The sequence below is a fragment of the Natator depressus genome, chromosome 4 (genome assembly GCF_965152275.1).
Source record: "Natator depressus isolate rNatDep1 chromosome 4, rNatDep2.hap1, whole genome shotgun sequence".
Classification (NCBI taxonomy): domain Eukaryota; kingdom Metazoa; phylum Chordata; order Testudines; family Cheloniidae; genus Natator; species Natator depressus.
This window is the reverse complement of record NC_134237.1, coordinates 114,727,030-114,745,027: the sequence shown is the minus strand read 5'-3', so window position 1 is coordinate 114,745,027 and position 17,998 is coordinate 114,727,030. Positions and strand designations below refer to the sequence as shown.

The 17,998-nt window shown below is 37.7% G+C and overlaps 2 protein-coding genes across 4 annotated transcripts in view; one reads left to right on the top strand and one right to left on the bottom strand.

Moving 5' to 3' along the window:
• STX18 (syntaxin 18) overlaps positions 1 to 17,998 on the top strand; it is a 120,007-nt gene that overhangs the window by 97,084 nt on the left and 4,925 nt on the right. The window contains exons 8-11 of one of the 2 annotated variants that reach the window (XM_074951684.1): positions 8,585 to 8,643; positions 9,479 to 9,548; positions 10,175 to 10,255; positions 11,765 to 13,837. In XM_074951684.1, the coding sequence (XP_074807785.1) occupies positions 8,585 to 8,643; positions 9,479 to 9,548; positions 10,175 to 10,255; positions 11,765 to 11,860 (306 nt within the window). In that variant the 3' untranslated portion in view covers positions 11,861 to 13,837. Of the gene's footprint in view, positions 1 to 8,584; positions 8,644 to 9,478; positions 9,549 to 10,174; positions 10,256 to 11,764; positions 13,838 to 17,998 lie in introns of those variants that run through there. The other variant, XM_074951685.1, reaches the window with a different exon arrangement.
• The window catches only part of NSG1 (neuronal vesicle trafficking associated 1), a 34,730-nt gene continuing 25,713 nt past the window's right edge, over positions 8,982 to 17,998 (bottom strand). The window contains exon 5 of one of the 2 annotated variants that reach the window (XM_074951687.1): positions 8,982 to 14,968. In XM_074951687.1, coding sequence (XP_074807788.1) covers positions 14,768 to 14,968 — 201 coding nt within the window. In that variant the 3' untranslated portion in view covers positions 8,982 to 14,767. The remainder of the gene's footprint in view (positions 14,969 to 17,998) is intronic. The other variant, XM_074951686.1, reaches the window with a different exon arrangement.

Genomic DNA, 17,998 nt, shown 5'->3' with positions numbered 1-17,998 from the left:
ATACTCATCCTAGACATGACAAAGGTATAAATAACTGTGGGAAGGGCTATATCTAAGGAAAAAGGTCAGATTCACTTAGCTAGTTTCAGATTGAAAAAACAAATACTCTTGACCACAGTTGCTGAGTGTCTAGGAGGAAGGTGAGGGACCAAAACAGCCCTCTGAATTGCAGACCATATTGAGAATGAGCGAATGTGGCCCCTCTCAAGAGAAGGGAGCAGACATGATCCTACTTAAAGCCCTTCACAGGCTTCCCTGGATGATAACATCCTCCTCCTCACACGTTACCATCTTTTTTTTCTCAATCTGACATAAAAAGGCCACTTTTCACAGAGGCCTGTTTTCTTCTGTTTTCTTCCAGCAGTCTGCATGCTAATGTTAGAGCTCTCCATGTAAATCTCCTGCAGGTCAAATGGAGGTTAACACCAGCTATTTGAGTTGCTATATATAAAAAATGGTTTTCTAATAGTTGATTAATAACCTTGTTAGTGTCTTTTCTTTTGGCTCTGTGCTATATACTAGGTTTGGACCAGTTGCCATACTCTTTATTCTAGCAGTTTAGGATAAAGTTTCATGGCATCTCTATATAGTATTTAAAGATTTTTTTAAGTGATTGAGAAATAAATATTCACAATATGATGATGAAAGGAATTCTAGAATTCACAATCCTGAACTAGCTGTAGTCTGACATTCTGTCAGCTATTCCTAAGGGATAGCTGCTGGATGTTTTTAGAAAGTGCATTATTACTCCATGCAATCTTTCAAACTCCTCCTGCTCTTCATTTTTATTTTTTATATATTTGCACTTGGCATTGTCCATCTTACTAAACCGGCTCACTTTTTACACTTCATCTGCTGTGTGTCATGAGTGACACTTCAAATTTGACATATCCAAAAAACCTGCCTAAAAATAACATTGAAGTTCTGAGCTAAATAAACAAATACAAGGCCATCCTGTCACTTTTATTTTTAACATGCCTTGTTCTGCCGACATTTTGCAGGATGACACCCCAAACATGACAATGACCTGACACCCCTGCTATGCCTAGGCTAGTGGAATAACTTGTATTGGAAGTTTTAACCTTAGCTCCAAATGTAATAGCCTGGTCAGTGGAGCATCAGATGCAGAATGCTACTGAGATTTTTTTCTTAAATCTCTGCTTGCAGAGTAATATATTAACATGGTAAGTAAATTGCTCCTGGGATTGTGCATTAGTTTACTTTTAAATATTAACTACAAATTTTCACTTCAAATGTGTTTTTGTTAGCATAAAAGGAAAAGTAGCTTCCGTTAGTACTGGAGCAAATAGCACTGGAAAATACAGCAGGAAACAAGAGGTGAAAGAAGCATACAAAAGTGAGCTATTGCTATGGCTAGAGTTATCCTCTCTCTTGCCCTAATTTACTTAAAATGTTGCCAAAAGTCAATCCTGAACTGGTTGGCTGATTTTCTTTTGATGGAGGTGTAGGCTACACCATACCTGCAGTTCAAGCGCTGGAGTCCTACCTGAAAAATCACTGATATCTTACCCAGAGTTGATCTCTTTTGCTACACCAGCATTATAAGAGGTGAATATGGCCAACATTAATCAAAGCTGTAAGTAAGGTACTTTAGCTTCTCACCCTCTCAAATGGGATTAGTGTTATCTGCCCTTATGGGTCCCCCTTTTGATCTGTTAGCCTCCTGCTTGTGGTCTTTTTAGTGACCATCACCTCCATGAGGAGAGTAGGTGAGCTGCATGTCCATGATCCTCCATATACTGTTTTGTTAAGGACGAGGTATAGCTTAGGCCACAGTTTCTCTCCGAAGGAGTATATGTCTTCCATCTCAATCAGTCAGTATGTTTACTGGTTTTCTTTCCAAAGCCACAAGCTTGTAAGGACGAACCAAAGCTCTACATTCTGGATGTTCTGGCTTTTTCTCTAGATAGAATGAAGCCCTTTCAGATCTCTTCTCAACTGTTAGTCTCCTGTGCAGAACAATGATTGTCCAAGTGGATCATCAGCTCTGTTGTCATGTGCTACAACACTAAGGTTGCCACCGCTCAAGAAACACCATCTGTGCTTTCAACCAGAACACGCAACATCCACAACATTTGTAGGAAACATCCCTATTGTGGACACGTGTAGAGCAGCAATGTGATCGAGACATTGTGATTGCCACCGGGTCAAGGGAAGATACTAATGTAGGGAATGCAGTCCTGCAGTCCCTCTTCCAGTGAGATTCCTAGCCCCACCTCCAGTGGAAACTGCACGGGAGTCACCTAGTTTAATGGACATATGTAACCACTCAAAGAAGCAAGAACCGTTACTCACCTCTCATAACTGTTGTTCTTCAAGATGCATTGCATGTCCATTATAGAGCTCACCCTCCTTCCCCAAACTTCCAGATGTTTAATCTAAGGGTCGGGTATGAAGGAAGTGAAGGGTGGGCAGCATGGCTCTGCCCTTTAGACCCTCGGCTTGGAGCATGAGGGCACCAGGCAGAGGCATGGCCCCTATGGATACCGCTAGGGAAAACTCGTCAGCACCGGTGCACGGGATGCCCACACATGTAGTGTAATGAACATATACACCACATCTCGAAGAGCAATAGTTATGAGAGGTGAGTAATCATTCTTTCCTGGTATTGCCGTCTTTCCTTCTCTCTCTCTCTCTTTTTTCATATGAGCAGTAAGAATGTTACTGATATAATCTTTTCCCTCTAATTGATTGATGCTTAAAGTGCTTCTAGCATTTTCTAGACCTAATAGGAATAGTTTTATTATTAAATATAACTAGATGACGGTATTTACAAAATGTAGGGATGTGTGTAGTGGTTTGCTGAAATGAAACTGCACTGTCTCCAACACCTGAAAGCATTTTTGAGCGATAGTTCTCCAGGTATGCCTAAGGTTTGGAGACCTGCTGGCACCTAGCCAAAGGATTTTGTGTATATGTTGATGAATTTTAGGTTATTTTAATATTATTGTGTTAATTAACAAGAACTCAAAGCTGATAAATTTCCAAGCTGTTCTGAAAGATTTTCTCCCCTGGCAGAAATAAAATGTTTGACAAAACGCTGGACCCAGTTTTTCCATTCATGTGCGAAAACTAAATTCAGTGGAGTTACATTAGTACGAGCAGAAATCAGGCAGCTATATGCTCTTCCCTTGAGCATTGTATTAGGACATTGTATCAGATAACATGCTTCATCACAACACTGCAACAACCTAGTGTCTTCAATGCAAGAATCTCAATGTGCTTTACAAACGTTAATGACTCCTCACAGCATCCAATAGCTGATTTGATAAGGGGTGTTCAGACATTTTTCCTCTATTTTTATGTATGCTATTTCAGGAATAGTTAATTTTTACTCTCTTTTAATTCTTTTTCTGTGAATAATGGTCCAATTGCATGGAAGTTACATTTATTTTAAGTAAATTGACTCCCAAAGGGTGAGAAATACTGTAGAAACTGGAGTATTGGTTTTAAAGTGTTGTGGCAAATTATACCCATAATTCACAATCAGTGTTTCATGATCTTTCTTAAGGATAAAATAATGAGTTAAACCTCTATCGTATGGCTACAACAGCAATTTAATTCATTATTTCACCCACAGGAGAGATCATTACATGGTCCAAAATGGTTGCAGACTATTGTACGATTTGCACAATAAATCCTAATTTATAACCCATACTGCAGGTATATTAATGCTTTTATAGTTATTGTAAGCAGATGTCTTGTGGTCAGATTGAGCGGAATAAAATCCGTTTCTGCTGTGTCTGTTCTGAAAAGGTCTAATTTTCCTCGACTACTTTCATCTTATTATTTTTTGTCTACGGTGAAATCACATACAGACATTTAATGATGTGTCTCTTGGGATAACAAAAAAGAACTCTGATTATTACTTCTATTCATTAAATCTTGGACAAAGTCTAAGCAATTTGTCACTTTGTGCCATCCTTTTGTAGCAGCAGATTTTACTGTCATAAAAAGCGCTTTCTTTATTAAGCCATAGATAGTTGAGCTATATTTAGATTGTCGTAGTTTCAGTTTTATGTTCCTATCATGTAAATTCTTTTGTGACATATTGATGTATTATGTGGTGTGTTCTAACCTTTTGTTCAATTGACTGTTCTATCATAGTTTATTACAGTGCAGACCAAATAATTCATCAGCCATCATTTCAAATGACAAAGTTTATCTAGGGATATTTTTTTTAAATATGAGTAGCGGGTTTGGGATTTCTTTTAAAATACATTCTCAAAGTGGATTTATACTATTTGTAACAGATCACAAGCATTTACTGTGTATTGAAAATCTGACTTCTAAACTGGTTATATAATTCTTACTAGGGTGCTAAAAACGGTAACATTTTTGGTGCTGAATTTTTAATGCAGGACTGTTCCAACTTATTCCCGCAGCAGCGTGAACAAGTTTGAATAGTCCTGCGTGAAAAATTCAGCACCAGAAATTTTACCAACAGCTATAAATTGGCTGCCTTCTCCAGTCAATGACTATCTTGACTACTTGGTGCTGGACCTTCTGTACTCGGTAGACCACTTTACTTCAGGTTTACACTGGTGTGACTCCATTTAATACTTACACTGGTGTGACATAGTGCAATGGTGAATCAGGTCCCACGGGTTTAACTCTTCTAGCCATTCATTACTATAATTATAACTATGTCTATACCAGTCATTAGATTTTGTTAATGCATGCTCCCTTGGAGGAAGAGTCTCCAAAGACAGGGTCCTTGTGATGGGAGGTAATTTAATCATTTAGGTTGGGATGTTAGAATTCTGCCATGATCTAATCATGAATCTGTGGGCAGGGGAATAGGCTGGACTATGGATGGATTACTGCTGATAGGATTGAACCTCTGGAAGACACTTTCTAGAGTGCTTCAATGCTTGTGGGGAAAGGGAACTTGTATCACTAGATATCACTCCCCTAGAATCTCTCTGTAGTTGAGGATGGGTAGGCCAGGCTGTGAATATTTGATACAGTTGAATATTCCTGATACATGGAATGTAGCTGTTACGAAGCCATCCCTAAAGATATATCTGTAGACAGGTTAGGACATTTGGGAAGAAACAGATGAATGGATTTGCTAAAAATTATCATAGTCAGCACCCACTCTTCTGTTGTGAATGTTGAAGCAATATTAATTGGACACTAGCTCCTTTTAATGGGTTAATGCTCATTTTAAATATCAGAATGAAGTAAATAACACACAATTACTAAAATAGTATTTCAAAATGTAAGACCATCTGTTGTGGGGTGGTGACTGCTCTGTAACGCCCCTTGTTGGCCAAACATGGGCACTGAAGGCACCCCCTGCCTCGGTTTTCCTCCCCAAGGTGTAGTGCCTCAGCTTTCCAGACACTAGGTTGTTCTAGAGATGTGACCAAGTCACAAACAAACATTTCTTCCAGGATAGCACAAGTCAGCTAAAATTCCCAACAAACACAAGGTTCTTCTGCCTTTCAGGAGCTTCTCTTCAGCCACAGGCTCCGTTCCCAGCCCCTTTCTGGGCTACCTTTGAGAGTCTGTCTGGCTCTGGGATAGAGCGCTCAGCCCCCAGGCCATTTCCCCTGGAATACTGTCCTCGTTCCCTGCTGGGCTCTGTTCCTTGCGTCCTTCCCTATTCTGGTATAGAGCACCAGGCCACAAGGCTAATAGCTTTGGAGTATCCAGCCTCCTGCAGACCGTCACTCACGGCCTTTCACAGGAGCCTGCCTGCTGTCTGTGATTCCACTCTAGACTGATCTCTCTCAGCCCTTCTTCTGTGACCCAGGTGTCCATTAAAGCATCAGCTGACACTCCTTAATCCTGCCCTCTCAGGCTGGGAAGCAGCTAATTAATTATGGCATATATGGGGCTGGTCCCAATTCTCCTTAAAGGGACCAGTCACTTGTGACAGCATCTATCCGTAATGAGTAAATAAATCCCAGAACAGTATATCCTAAAAAGAAATATTCTAAAATTCAGGCTTCCTTTCTTGAAGGGCAAACTTCCTCCTCAGAGATCTGCTTGGTATGTTCTATTCCTGGAATGGTCTAATGGTCACTCTATGAACTAAGATCATTTGGAAGGGAAGAAGTGCCTGACTGTACCCAAAAGCAAAAAGAAAAGAATTTGTACTGTTGCTGTGTTGGAAAGTTGGAATAGTGTTACCAGCAGGAAGGAAAAATACTGGACTGTTATACACAGTATTCAATGGCATATCCTAGGAATATGGATCAACTAGTAGACATTATGGAGACAGTGTTGATTTAGCCTCTTGAATCTCTGAAAGTAAGATTCAACTTCTGGGTTAGTACAAAGATTCCAGTGTATCTTCCTGAAATTTACCACATGTAATCTGTGAATAAAGATTGAATTTTCTGAGGATTTTCAAATTAATGTCAATTAGTTTGAGATAAAAGTAGATCTTTTGAAAAATTTGTGCTGTGAGCATAATCCTTTTTTATGCTAAGAGGACTGGGGGGAAAGTGACTAGGGTGAGAAACGAACATTGTGATTAATTTTGAAATATGGCAGCATAATGGCATTAAAGTTGCCTACTTATGCAGATTGGAGCTGCACAAAAGCTGAGTCTGATTAGCTCTGTGCCATATTGTGCACATTGATTTACATGCAGTATCTTGAAAAAATTAATGATGAATTAAATGTTTAAATTACTCTGAAGTATTGAAATGTTTACATTGTCCATCATTAAAAAAAAAAATACAGCTTAGTGAGGGCATTTTCAGTAATGTCTGTGTAGAAAGCGAAATGTCTAGCTACCTACATGAGACTAATTTTACATGAATGTAACTACCTGTCTTTCTTGTTAAAGATAGTGGTTCTCAGGCAGTTACTAAATTCCTCTGCTTTTTGCATTGACATATAGTGTTCTGAGTAATTTTTGCTTAATCCCTACAGAACTTCTGTTTCTTAGAAATACTTGGCATTTGCTCAGATTGCTACCAACTCCTATTGGACAGAGCTGCGGAGCCAGTGCTCCCGGTGGGGACAGCACGTGGAGTCTCTGTGACCGTCCCTACGCCTAGGAGCCGGAGGGACATGCTGGCTGCTTCTGAGAGCCGTGTGGTGCCAGGCAGGGAGCCTGCCAGCCCTGCCGGCAGCACCACCAACCGGACTTTTAATGGTCCGGTCAGCACTGCTGACTGGGTATTCCAGTCAAAAACCGGACGCCTGGCAACCCTGTAATGCAGAAGCATTGGATTTTTATTGCTAATGAAATTGAAACTTGATTGGCTTATGCAAAACAGAAAGGAAGTGTTTTAATAGATGAGTTCAGCGTAAACACCAAGTGTTCTTGAAAGAAATGGAATAATACTCATTCTCTTTGCACAGTTAAGGTGCTGGACTATTTCACTCCGCTCTCGTGTCAAATTATTTGGACTGCAAGGACCACATTTTCCACTATTCATACTGCTACGTATGGGGCTCTATATTTAGAAATACAATATATCACAGGCGCATCCTGCCTAGGATGTGTATTATAAGTATTAAGGTTTCATATCCAGTAAAATTTTCACACAAAATAAATCAACCCAGCATTTTCCACCTATAGCTGTTCAGGGACTCTGAAACTTTATAGTGGGTGATTTCAGAAGCATACCTGCTCTTTGAGAAGTAATCAACATAATTCTGAATTCCCCTGGGTGTGGTTTTCAAATGGAATTTGTGACTTTCAATGGGATTTGTTCTCCTAAATCACTTAGGCACTTGGGAAAATCCCATCCCCCATCTACATAGAGTTTCATCTGGTGATTAGGGTATAGAAACTGGTTCTTCTTGGAACAGCTTCTTTAAGGTGAGGATTGCAGTTAGCCTGTTATTTATATGTTACAGTTTGACTGTGCAGACTTGTTAAATCATTTTCAGATCTCTGTTAGTCTTTTTGGATGAGCATGATGCAAAAACTACTATGGTGAACTGCAAATGAATTGGCAATTAATGTAGTCCATCTCTGAAAGAAGAGCTTATTTCCCTAATAAAATTTGTTTATGGTTATTTGCTTGGAAAATGTAATGATAATAGTACATTTAAAAGCTATTTCATTAAGTAACCCCAATTTAAAATGGAAAGTGACAAGTTAGAGAGACTGCAACTGTACTGGCCTTTGCTTTATTTTCTAAAGTATCAGTACTAGATGTCAGAAGGTTTCATATTTTGTCAAACTCATGCTCTTAATTTCATACCACACTAGGTTAGAATAATATCATATACTATGGCTGCTTCTCAAGTCAAAACATATGTTAAATCAGGAGGATTGTTGCTTTTATTGTGTCTTTTGTGTACTTGTGTATTGAGCAAATCTGTAGAATCATTTTGGCTCATCTTTGGGGGAAAAGAGGAAAATAGTGGCTTTTCAGGTGCCTGGTTAAAGCAAACATGTTCATGCTGGTTTTTTTTACTTCTCAAACTGGGGTGAGTAATACAGAAAGATCTCTGCAGCTCTTAATTAATTCACTAACAGTCAATGTGTATAATTAATATTGAGATCTTGCTTTCTTGTTTAGAATGTCTTTTACAACAATCTGTGACTTCATGTGGTTTTTGTTGTTGTTTTGTTTTCCACCTTTAGTTTGAACAGGAAAACCAGCGACTTGTTGGTGAGATGAATAGCCTATTTGATGAAGTGAGGTACAACTTTCTCTTATTTGCTGGGTTTGCATGTTTTATAACCAGGGTCCCCTGTGTTCCAGGGCTACAGAATCCACCCCTTGCTAATATCTTGCTCCAGAATATGAGCTTTCATTTAAAAAACTAAGTCCATAAAGTTGTGTATAAACCTTGAAAATGTGAACTGAATGTAAACTCGTGCCATGTTGTTTCCCGAATCTGCAGGCAGCCTGAAAAAAATCTGATGTTTGGTGTCTGATGTTTCCATTTGATGGGTTATAAAACTCAAAGATAGCCATTTAAATATTGTTTCATTGCTGATCTTTTTAATAGAAAAATCCAGATTGTATTTATCCTATAATGCCCAATTATCTCCCATGCTTCTCCAGGTGCAAAAGACCCAACTGCCCACCTACCAAACCTCTCCATCTTTTCTCTGACAACTTCTACCATACATGTGTTGTCAATACAAGTCTTCAGCAATCAAAAATTTTAAACATGGGGTCATCTTAAAATAGATATGTCAAAATAATTAATCTAAGGGCTACTGTATTTGTATTATTAATTTCCATATCATTTTGATAACACTCTTCCCCCTCATTGTTAAGATAAGTGAAGCTACTACAGAACTTCCAGTATACTCCAGCACCTGTGCAGGCTCCACTCCCTCTCACCATAAATCATGAAATATTTGTACATTACTGCTAACTAAACAAATTGCTGACAAAATGACTACCATATTAATAATATGATTTGCTGGGTTTGAGGATGTGAGTCTAGAGTAATCTACAGTGGAAAATCTTTGCACTAACACAATGACATATCTGGGGGGGGTGTTCTGTTTTGTTTTGTCAAGACAAATTGAAGGGAAAGTGGTTGAAATCTCCAGACTTCAAGAGATATTCACAGAAAAAGTCTTGCAACAGGTAAAAAATGTTTGCTGCTGTAACGTCAAAATGTCAAGAGAAACAACTGAACTGTATGCTTAAGAGAAATGAGCTTTTCCTGCAGAGATTTCTCTGCTGTGAAAGTGCTTTGTGTCTTATTTACATTACGTTATCAGAGATGTGAATAAAAGAAAACCCAGACACTGAGGAAAAATGGAACTTAAAAGTTGTGTTTCAAAGCCAAATACCGAATGGCTTTTCCTGCATAATATTCTTAGTAGATACATCTTCCTAGTAAGGTCTCTTTGCTCCAGAACAATGTATTGTTAATGTTGCTTGTTACTTATGCTCAGTTAGTGGCATTTTGGAAACTAAACGTCTTTCCTAAGACAACTGGTGAAAAACTATAGGCTACACGTAGGTCTGATACAAGGCTACTGAAGTCAATGGAAGTTTTTCTATTGATTTAAGGGTCCTAGTGACATAGACAGAAAATTTAAGATTTAATTAACCCTTGGTTCCTTGAAGATTGGTAAAGATGCACATAAAATATTAAGACACATACTTCTTTACTTCATAGTTGTGATCTATTCTGACCCAGATCTTTACAGTTAACATTTTTCTACAGAATTTGTCATTGTCTTTATGGAACTCTTGCTCAACAGGACACCGAAATTGACAATATTCATCAGTTAGTTGTGGGTGCAACAGAGAATATCAAAGAAGGCAATGAAGACATAAGAGAGGTAATGTTACTAAGTAGTGTTTCGATGCATTTATTGTTCCTAGCTATCAAAGCATTTTTGCCTAAGCAATACCCTATACCATGGCAATATTTACAACTTGCAGGCTGCCTTATGGGCATATCTGATTAGCAATAGCAGTGTGGGTGGAAGCTACCCGGATCCCTTACACTGAAGTGTAGCCTGTGAAACTTCATGTTTCACTAATGTTGATCTGAACAACCACTGGGACCTGTAAACTTTGCTGGTCTTTACCTCCTTGTTAAAGATGAGGATAACCCTGGGCTGCATGTAGTCACCTATGCAAAGGAGTTTGGTAGAAGAAGACACCACTGAAATTGATGGGAATGCAGTCTTGATACGTTATCTTGATTCGAAGAGGCCCTTCCCCATACTGCATAAGGTCTTGTTTACAGGTTCTCTTATCTAAATGCCCAAACATGAATTTAGGACCCTATCATTAGGCACTTATTTTTGAAAATCTGTTTGGGACTTTATTTTCAGAGACTTGATTTAGAATTGTTATTTCTCATATTCAACTATCCAAAAAGGTAACATGGCTTAGCAGGCAGAGCATATGATGGCAGGGATGATTTTTTTTAAACTCATTGCCAATAGACTAAATGGATTATTATTAATAATATTCAGCACTTAAGTACAGTGCATCTCATTCATGGCTCTCAAAGCATCATTATCTTCATTCTACAGCTGGTAGAACTGAGGCACAGAGAGTGTAACTAACTTTCCTAAGGTCACATAGTGTGTCAGTGGCAGAGCTGGGACTAAAACACAGATCTTCTGATGCACGTTAACTTGGGGAAGTCACTTAACCTCTGTGCTTCAGTTTCCCTACCCTTAAAACTCTTTGAGATCCACAAATGAAAACTTCTGTATTTAATTGAGACTGATACTATTAATGATAGTATATTGATATTAAGTCTAAAATAACCCCCCATCCTTCCCATTTCAGTTGAAAAACAAATCTTGGAATCTGTGTTTGCTATTTTAAACTTGGACTTGGTCATTTACAATATTTAAATATTGCCTTGAGCTATGTTAAATCAGCCCTCAGTAACAGCTATTATTTAAATCACTAAAGAGCTTTAATACACTGTTTAGAGAAGCCGTTTCTCTTGTTCTTAAAGTTAACTTTTGGCATTTAAATAGATAATGTATGCATTTTTAATCAATTCTTGTAATATTTTCTTAGAACATATGCCATGCACAAGAATGAACAGTTCTAATCATTAACTAACCCAACTCTATTGGTGGGATGGGGGATTCCTTTTTTCCCTTCTGCTGACTCTGCTTTTGAAATTTTGAGGCCTGAGTCATGGGGTGAGAATCTAGAGAAATATGGGCCTACCTCTTCTCTAAGTGAAGTCAATGGTGAGTTTTGCCACTGGCTTAAAGAGGTGCCAGACTGGGCCCAGATGGAGTGTTGGTTGAGTCATATTATGGAAATCAGTATTTTTAGGGAAAAATAGTCATTGAGCTCATATCTTCCTACAGGCAATCAAAAAAAATGCTGGATTTCGAGTATGGATCCTTTTCTTCCTTGTAATGTGTTCATTCTCCTTGCTTTTCCTGGACTGGTATGACAGTTAGGCTTTGTTTTATTATGTGCTATGTTTGCATAAGATTTAGACATTCCTCCTCTCAAAGCAAGATATGCTATCTGCAAATGACATACTGTTGTGACTGGAAAATATTTTCCTGCAAAAAAAGTGTGTATGTATGTGCAAAAAAGTGTGTGTGTGTATGTATGTATGTATGTATGTATGTGTATATACCACTCTTGCAGTGAACAGATCAACACCATTTAAGTCCATTCAGCAACTTCATAAAACAGGTAGTCTTTCAAAGCTAAAAACTTCGAAGCAGCTAGCAAGTGAAAAGCAGACTCCAGTTTAGTAAGTTGCAAGAAATTTTCAATAAAATGTAAGTTATACATTTAGGAAATTTTAGCCCACCAGACCAATTAGTGGAAAGTTCACAATGTAGTCAAGATGTACAAAGAAGAAAATTGTTGCAATGCAGACAGGGTTGAGCTTTTCTATCTGTCTTCTCAGGTTTCTTTTTTAGTCACATCACTCACTACAAAGTGTAGAGACCTTGTTCATGTGTGACAGCCACTCCTACTCCTGTAGAGTTAGTTTGCGCAGGGTCACTTGTATTTGTGGGGAAATAATTGTCTTTTAAACACTGTTATAAAGCTTTACTTACACTAGGTTCCAAGAAGTTTGGAAAGTGTCATGTTTGTTAAATTATAGTAAACACATTGTGATGTAACTGATGTATTGAGATGTTGGAGCAAAGCCAAAGAATAGATAATATAGAAGCCAAACTTTTTGAAGTATTAAAATTAACTACCTGTTCAAAACAAAAACCCACACTTCAGAAACTGTTGGAGCCAGGAGCTTATGAACCACCTCCTGCTGAAGTCAGTGAGAAAACTCTTTGACTTCAAGGGGTGCAGTATCAGTCACCAAATGAGTTGTTTCCAGCTGCTTGAAATTTTTGAATGTTTTCTTTTGAGGATAGTAACTAGCCTTATTGTTCAGCAGCTGGCTGTACAATGAAGTTGTTTACTGGTCTAAGGTTAAGGGAAAATATAGTTTAAATTACATCGCTAGAGGATAATAATGAGAAGCAAATCTTATAAAATTTGAATTCATGTTTTTGGTAAAAATTTTGATTTCAAAGTTCATTTTACTGTGTGTCTTGGGAAATGTATGTCAACATATTGTATGCAACAGGCAATATCATCCTTATTCTTTATTTTGTATGAAGTGAAAATGTCAAAAGTTACATGTGAATTAATTTACATTCAATAAAGTACATGTCTACTAGCAGACAAAACATGGTATGTTGTCATGTGTTTACAGGAGTTTGAACTTTTTTAAAAATGCAAAGAAAATTTTGGCACATAATTTAATGCTTTTTATGCATTCCACACAGCATAATAACAAAGCTTTTTATAGTTCATAACTATATAATGCACACTCATTGTTATGTTTGGTATCAAACCTATAGAATTGAGAAGCAGTGGCCATTTTGTACTTTATTGGTATGTAAAATTCTTGATACTGAATACATTAATAATGGATTAGAAGAAAACCCAAAAGTGGAGCTGACCAAAATTTGTTCTACTACAGAACTAGACAAATAACCAATGATTTCCCTTCATTTTTGTATAGTGCCTATAACAATGAAACTTTTGACATGTCCACTAGAAATATCACATTCAAGTAATATGAAAGGAAAAGTGAATCTCATACCTAAAAGCTTCACACACTTATTTTGTCTAACCAGCAGATTAATAAAATTATTTTGTAATGCATATTTAGGATTAAATGAAAAAACATGTTTTCATACAAAATAAGAAATTTGTCAATACAATGAAACATCAAACTTGAACGTGCACCCACAATACTAGGCTTGTCTACATCTTTTTTCCTCCAAAATCATACATAAACAGTTATGCTTCTTCACTCAGTTTTGACATGTCACTTTAAAACAGCAAGTAGCGTAAACTAATACACTAATTTCACTTGTGATGTCCTGTAGTTTAAAAATTAGCAAATTGCAAACAGCATAGTTAACTCAAAGCTATTTAGAATATATAAAAAGGGGAAAGTGTTAATGTTGTATAAAAGGGATTTTTTTTTAAATGTTACTCCCTCTGTCATATCAGACAAATTACAGACTACATCTAGAGTGAAAGGCTTTCTGCCTCTTTCTTCAGTGTGATCAAAGGATGTCCTTTCTCATCAGAACACCCTCCAGTTCTTAAGTTGCTTTTACACAACCTGAACAAATCCATAGCTAAAAATGTGTCTCTCTCCCCAGTATGTCCTATCTAGTTTGTGTTTCAGTGCACACCCTAACATACTAAAGCCATAATGGCAATGTAGTGAAATTTTGTTGACAGTAATAATAAAACATTGAGCATGCCTTGTTGCAGAGAACTTCATTATCACTTACAAATCAACAGTGAAGAAAAATATGCTACCTGACAGTTTCTCCATTCTAATCATTACAGCATGTCCTTGATATCGGCCTTACTTGAGCTGAAAACAAGTTTTAAATACAGCTCTTCGCTAAACAAGAGATCACTCTAGTTATGGCTATGGTGGTTCAGTTTGCAAAAATGGCTACATAAGAAAAACAAAATCAGTTCAGACAATAAAGCACATTATGTGAAGTCCAAACCACTGAAAAATCCAGTGAAAAATTGTCAGCATCCAGTAAATTGCAAGAAAATATCTAAAGTTAATTTTTTAACATTGAAAATGGTGTCAGAGCTCTAAAGCGATGCTGATATGCACCTTATTTTATGCCCATGAATGTTTTGTAGCAAGTTTTATTTTTTGCAAAGCAGTATCAGCAAACAGAAGCAATTGCACCATAAACATGAGTAACCTCTAAATTATCCATAATTATATTTAATGAAAAGTTCCTTAAAGTCCCTTAGTTACCTTCAAATGACATATTAATAATTAGCTTATCGCACTAAGCTGATTTCTCAGCAGCTTCAGTCTCCTGTTCAGACAATTTCTCTTCTGACAGTACTGTCATCCACGGAGACACTGAGCGTGTGATGGTTTGTTTGGCCAGATTGTAGTGGTTTATGACAGTGTAAAATTTCCCTCGAGCACTGGAGTCTTGTTCAGAGTAGTAGTTCTCTAATCCAGCTGGAATGCATTGATTATTCTGGAAGAAAATCCACCATTTACATTAGAGACTGTTCCAAAGACAAGTAACTTCTCTTTATAGTCTACATGATTTTCTTGTGTGTGAGTCTAGAAGCAACACACCAATATTGTTGAATCGTTGTGATGATACCAGTATACAGTGGTCTCAATGATCCAAATTTATTTTGGAATATGTTCCTTACTGTGATAAACCTCCTAGATCACATCTTATTTTCATGAGTCCCCAGGGGACAATAGTCATGCAATTGTATTCCACTATACTTCAGTAGTTATTATACAGACACTCTAAAATAGCAGACAACATCAAGCAGTCAAATTTAGTTTGTTACTCTAACAAGGTTTTTTAAAAGGCTTTAAATGTCTAGAACCAGACATTTTTGGTGCCTCTCAATACAACAGTTAGTCAATTCAAGCAGTTAAAGCTACAATTCCATAGTTAGATATGGTTGTAGGCACTTTAATAGCTTTTATTCAACACAGACTGAAACCCGGCTAACAAATATGCTGTTGCCAAACTATGAACACACTATGTCAGTGTAGTAAACCTAATGCCACAGCAAAAAATATGCCTGTATGTGTTTACACAAAAAGAAACCAAGATTTTCAAAAATACGTGGCTAAAGTTAAGCTCTTAAATCCATGCTTTGGCATCTAAATATGGATTTCAGAGTCTAAATGTAGCCACCTGTTTTTGAAAACTTTGTCAGATGGGGACATGTGCATGCTTTCATTATCGGTTGGCTAGCTCTAAGCTATTATTCCAGTGATGATGTAGTAAGCAACACCAGTACTAGCTAAGGTGATTTCAACTCCGCTTAGGAGGCTAGTTCAAGTGAAGATGATGAAGGAAAATATGACTAAGAATAAATTTTTTTCCAAGGTATTGGTACTTGCACTACTCAGATCAGTTTCAAGAATGAAGAAGTCTAATTATGTCTACCTCAGCTAGAAGCACATTTGAAAGAAATGGTATGCTAAGTCTCCTTACAGAAATGGAATATTTATATAAATCATGTTCAAATACACAATACATTTTAATAGTATTCTCACAGAACTCCACAACAGCAATAAAGTTGAGTGGCAGCACTCCTCAGGCACAATAAAGGGCATGTTAAAATTACAACCTTAATGACTAGATACCACTTTAACAGTGTTTACTTTTCTGTTTGTCGAATCCTCACCTTAGTAGAAAAGAAAGTGGCTTTTAATTGAGTACCAATAACTTGCATTCCCCAAACAGCTTAATGTTTAAAGAGACAGACAAAAATAAAACAAGATATTCTGGGAGATACAATGAAAAGTGTTAATTTAGAATAATTTGTGTCCTAAAATGTTGGGGTAGAGCATGCATTAAATAAACACTAGCCCCATTCTGTGGGCCACACACACAAAACTTAAGGAAAAAAGTAAAGGCAAACCAAAACTGTGAGGTTGTATATGTTAGATCTATCAGAAAGGGTCTGAAGAATAAAATATTGTGGTAGGCCTGACCAGTGCAGGAAGCATTGCTGCCAAAGAGCATTTGAGTAAACACCCTTTTGAAATTCTTAATTTGTAAGAGCACATTGGAGTTGATGACTTTGCAGTTTTAACCCATTCATCCATCCAGTGTTTTTTACAAAAGCTGGATGCATGTCAGATTAATGATAACATATGACAAGGGACAGTGAATCTTGTTGGATAGAGTCAATCTACCTGGATTTTCCGCTTTGTCTTATCACTAGCCTGGATCCTACAACTGGCTCCATGGATTAAGTCCTAGCCCCACTGAAATCAATAGAAGCATTGCCACAGACTCCAATGGGGCCAGAATTTCACCCCATATCAGCAGAGTCCTAGGCTCATGCAGAGCCCCAGTGGAGTCAATGGGGCCCTGTATGAGCGCAGTGGTCAAAGCACCCAGAGACAGTTGGAGGATGGGAGCCTTGGTGAAGAATGGCAAGGGTAACTCCGGGATAGTAATCATTTAGCTGTTTGTGCTCAGCTACGGCAACCACATTGTCATCTGGAAATATCCATTCTTCATGTGAAAAACCAGACTAGTTTACATTAGCACTAAAACAGAAAAATGATTAAAATGCTTCTGTAGTTGGCATTTATGGCAACTGTGTTTCATTATAGCACAAACTGGAAGCAATGCCTGATTCTTCTCATTAGAGGCCCCTATCTTCAGTTGCTTATAACTTTGACAAACCGAGTTAAAATATTCCATGTTGGGTGTCCAACTCATCTGCGTCACATATCGAAATTACTACATGGATATAGCACATTCTGTATGTGATTCTAACAGAACCTTAATGGTACCATTCCCTGACTTTCCTGCTCTTACATTTAAAACTGATACATCACAGTGAATGTGTAATGTTTGTAGAGTGCTTGGGGAGCCTTAAAGATGGAAGGGGCTGTATACCTTAAGCTGTTGTTAGTGATTATTTCACCCATCTGTGGAATGTGTTAAGATGTGGGGAAGGGGGGGCACAATCTAGTTACCTAATTAAAATTGCAGGGGGCAAACAAAAGAATTACCAGCATTGGAACCAAGCCAAATCTACTTGCAGTACAAAAAGGTACCACAGGATCTTTAATTGATCATAAATGCACTTTATTTCATCACACCCAAAGAATAGCTTCCCAAATGGCACAGTATCCCCTATTAAGTTTTTTTTTTTTTTTTTTTTTTTAAAACACAGTCACAGATGTACACAGCACATGGCAGAACAGCTTAAGACACACATACTGGAGATCCCATCTTGACTGGATTCCTACTCGCAATGAAAGGCTTTTGGCCCTTTGAGGAACTAGTATGTTCCAGCCCAGAGTTCTTGAACATTCCCCACCAGTAAGGCACTGGTCAGAGCCACCAAATGAGCTCCCTGTTGTAAATGTTTTGTGGGGCTGGACCTCCAGACCTCTACCTGTCCTGCAGCCTTTGTCTTAGTTCAGGACATCATCCTGTATCCTTTTTATCAGTTTTCCCAATGCCCACATTAGAAACTAAACTAACACAGAGGGGTGACAGAGATAGTGT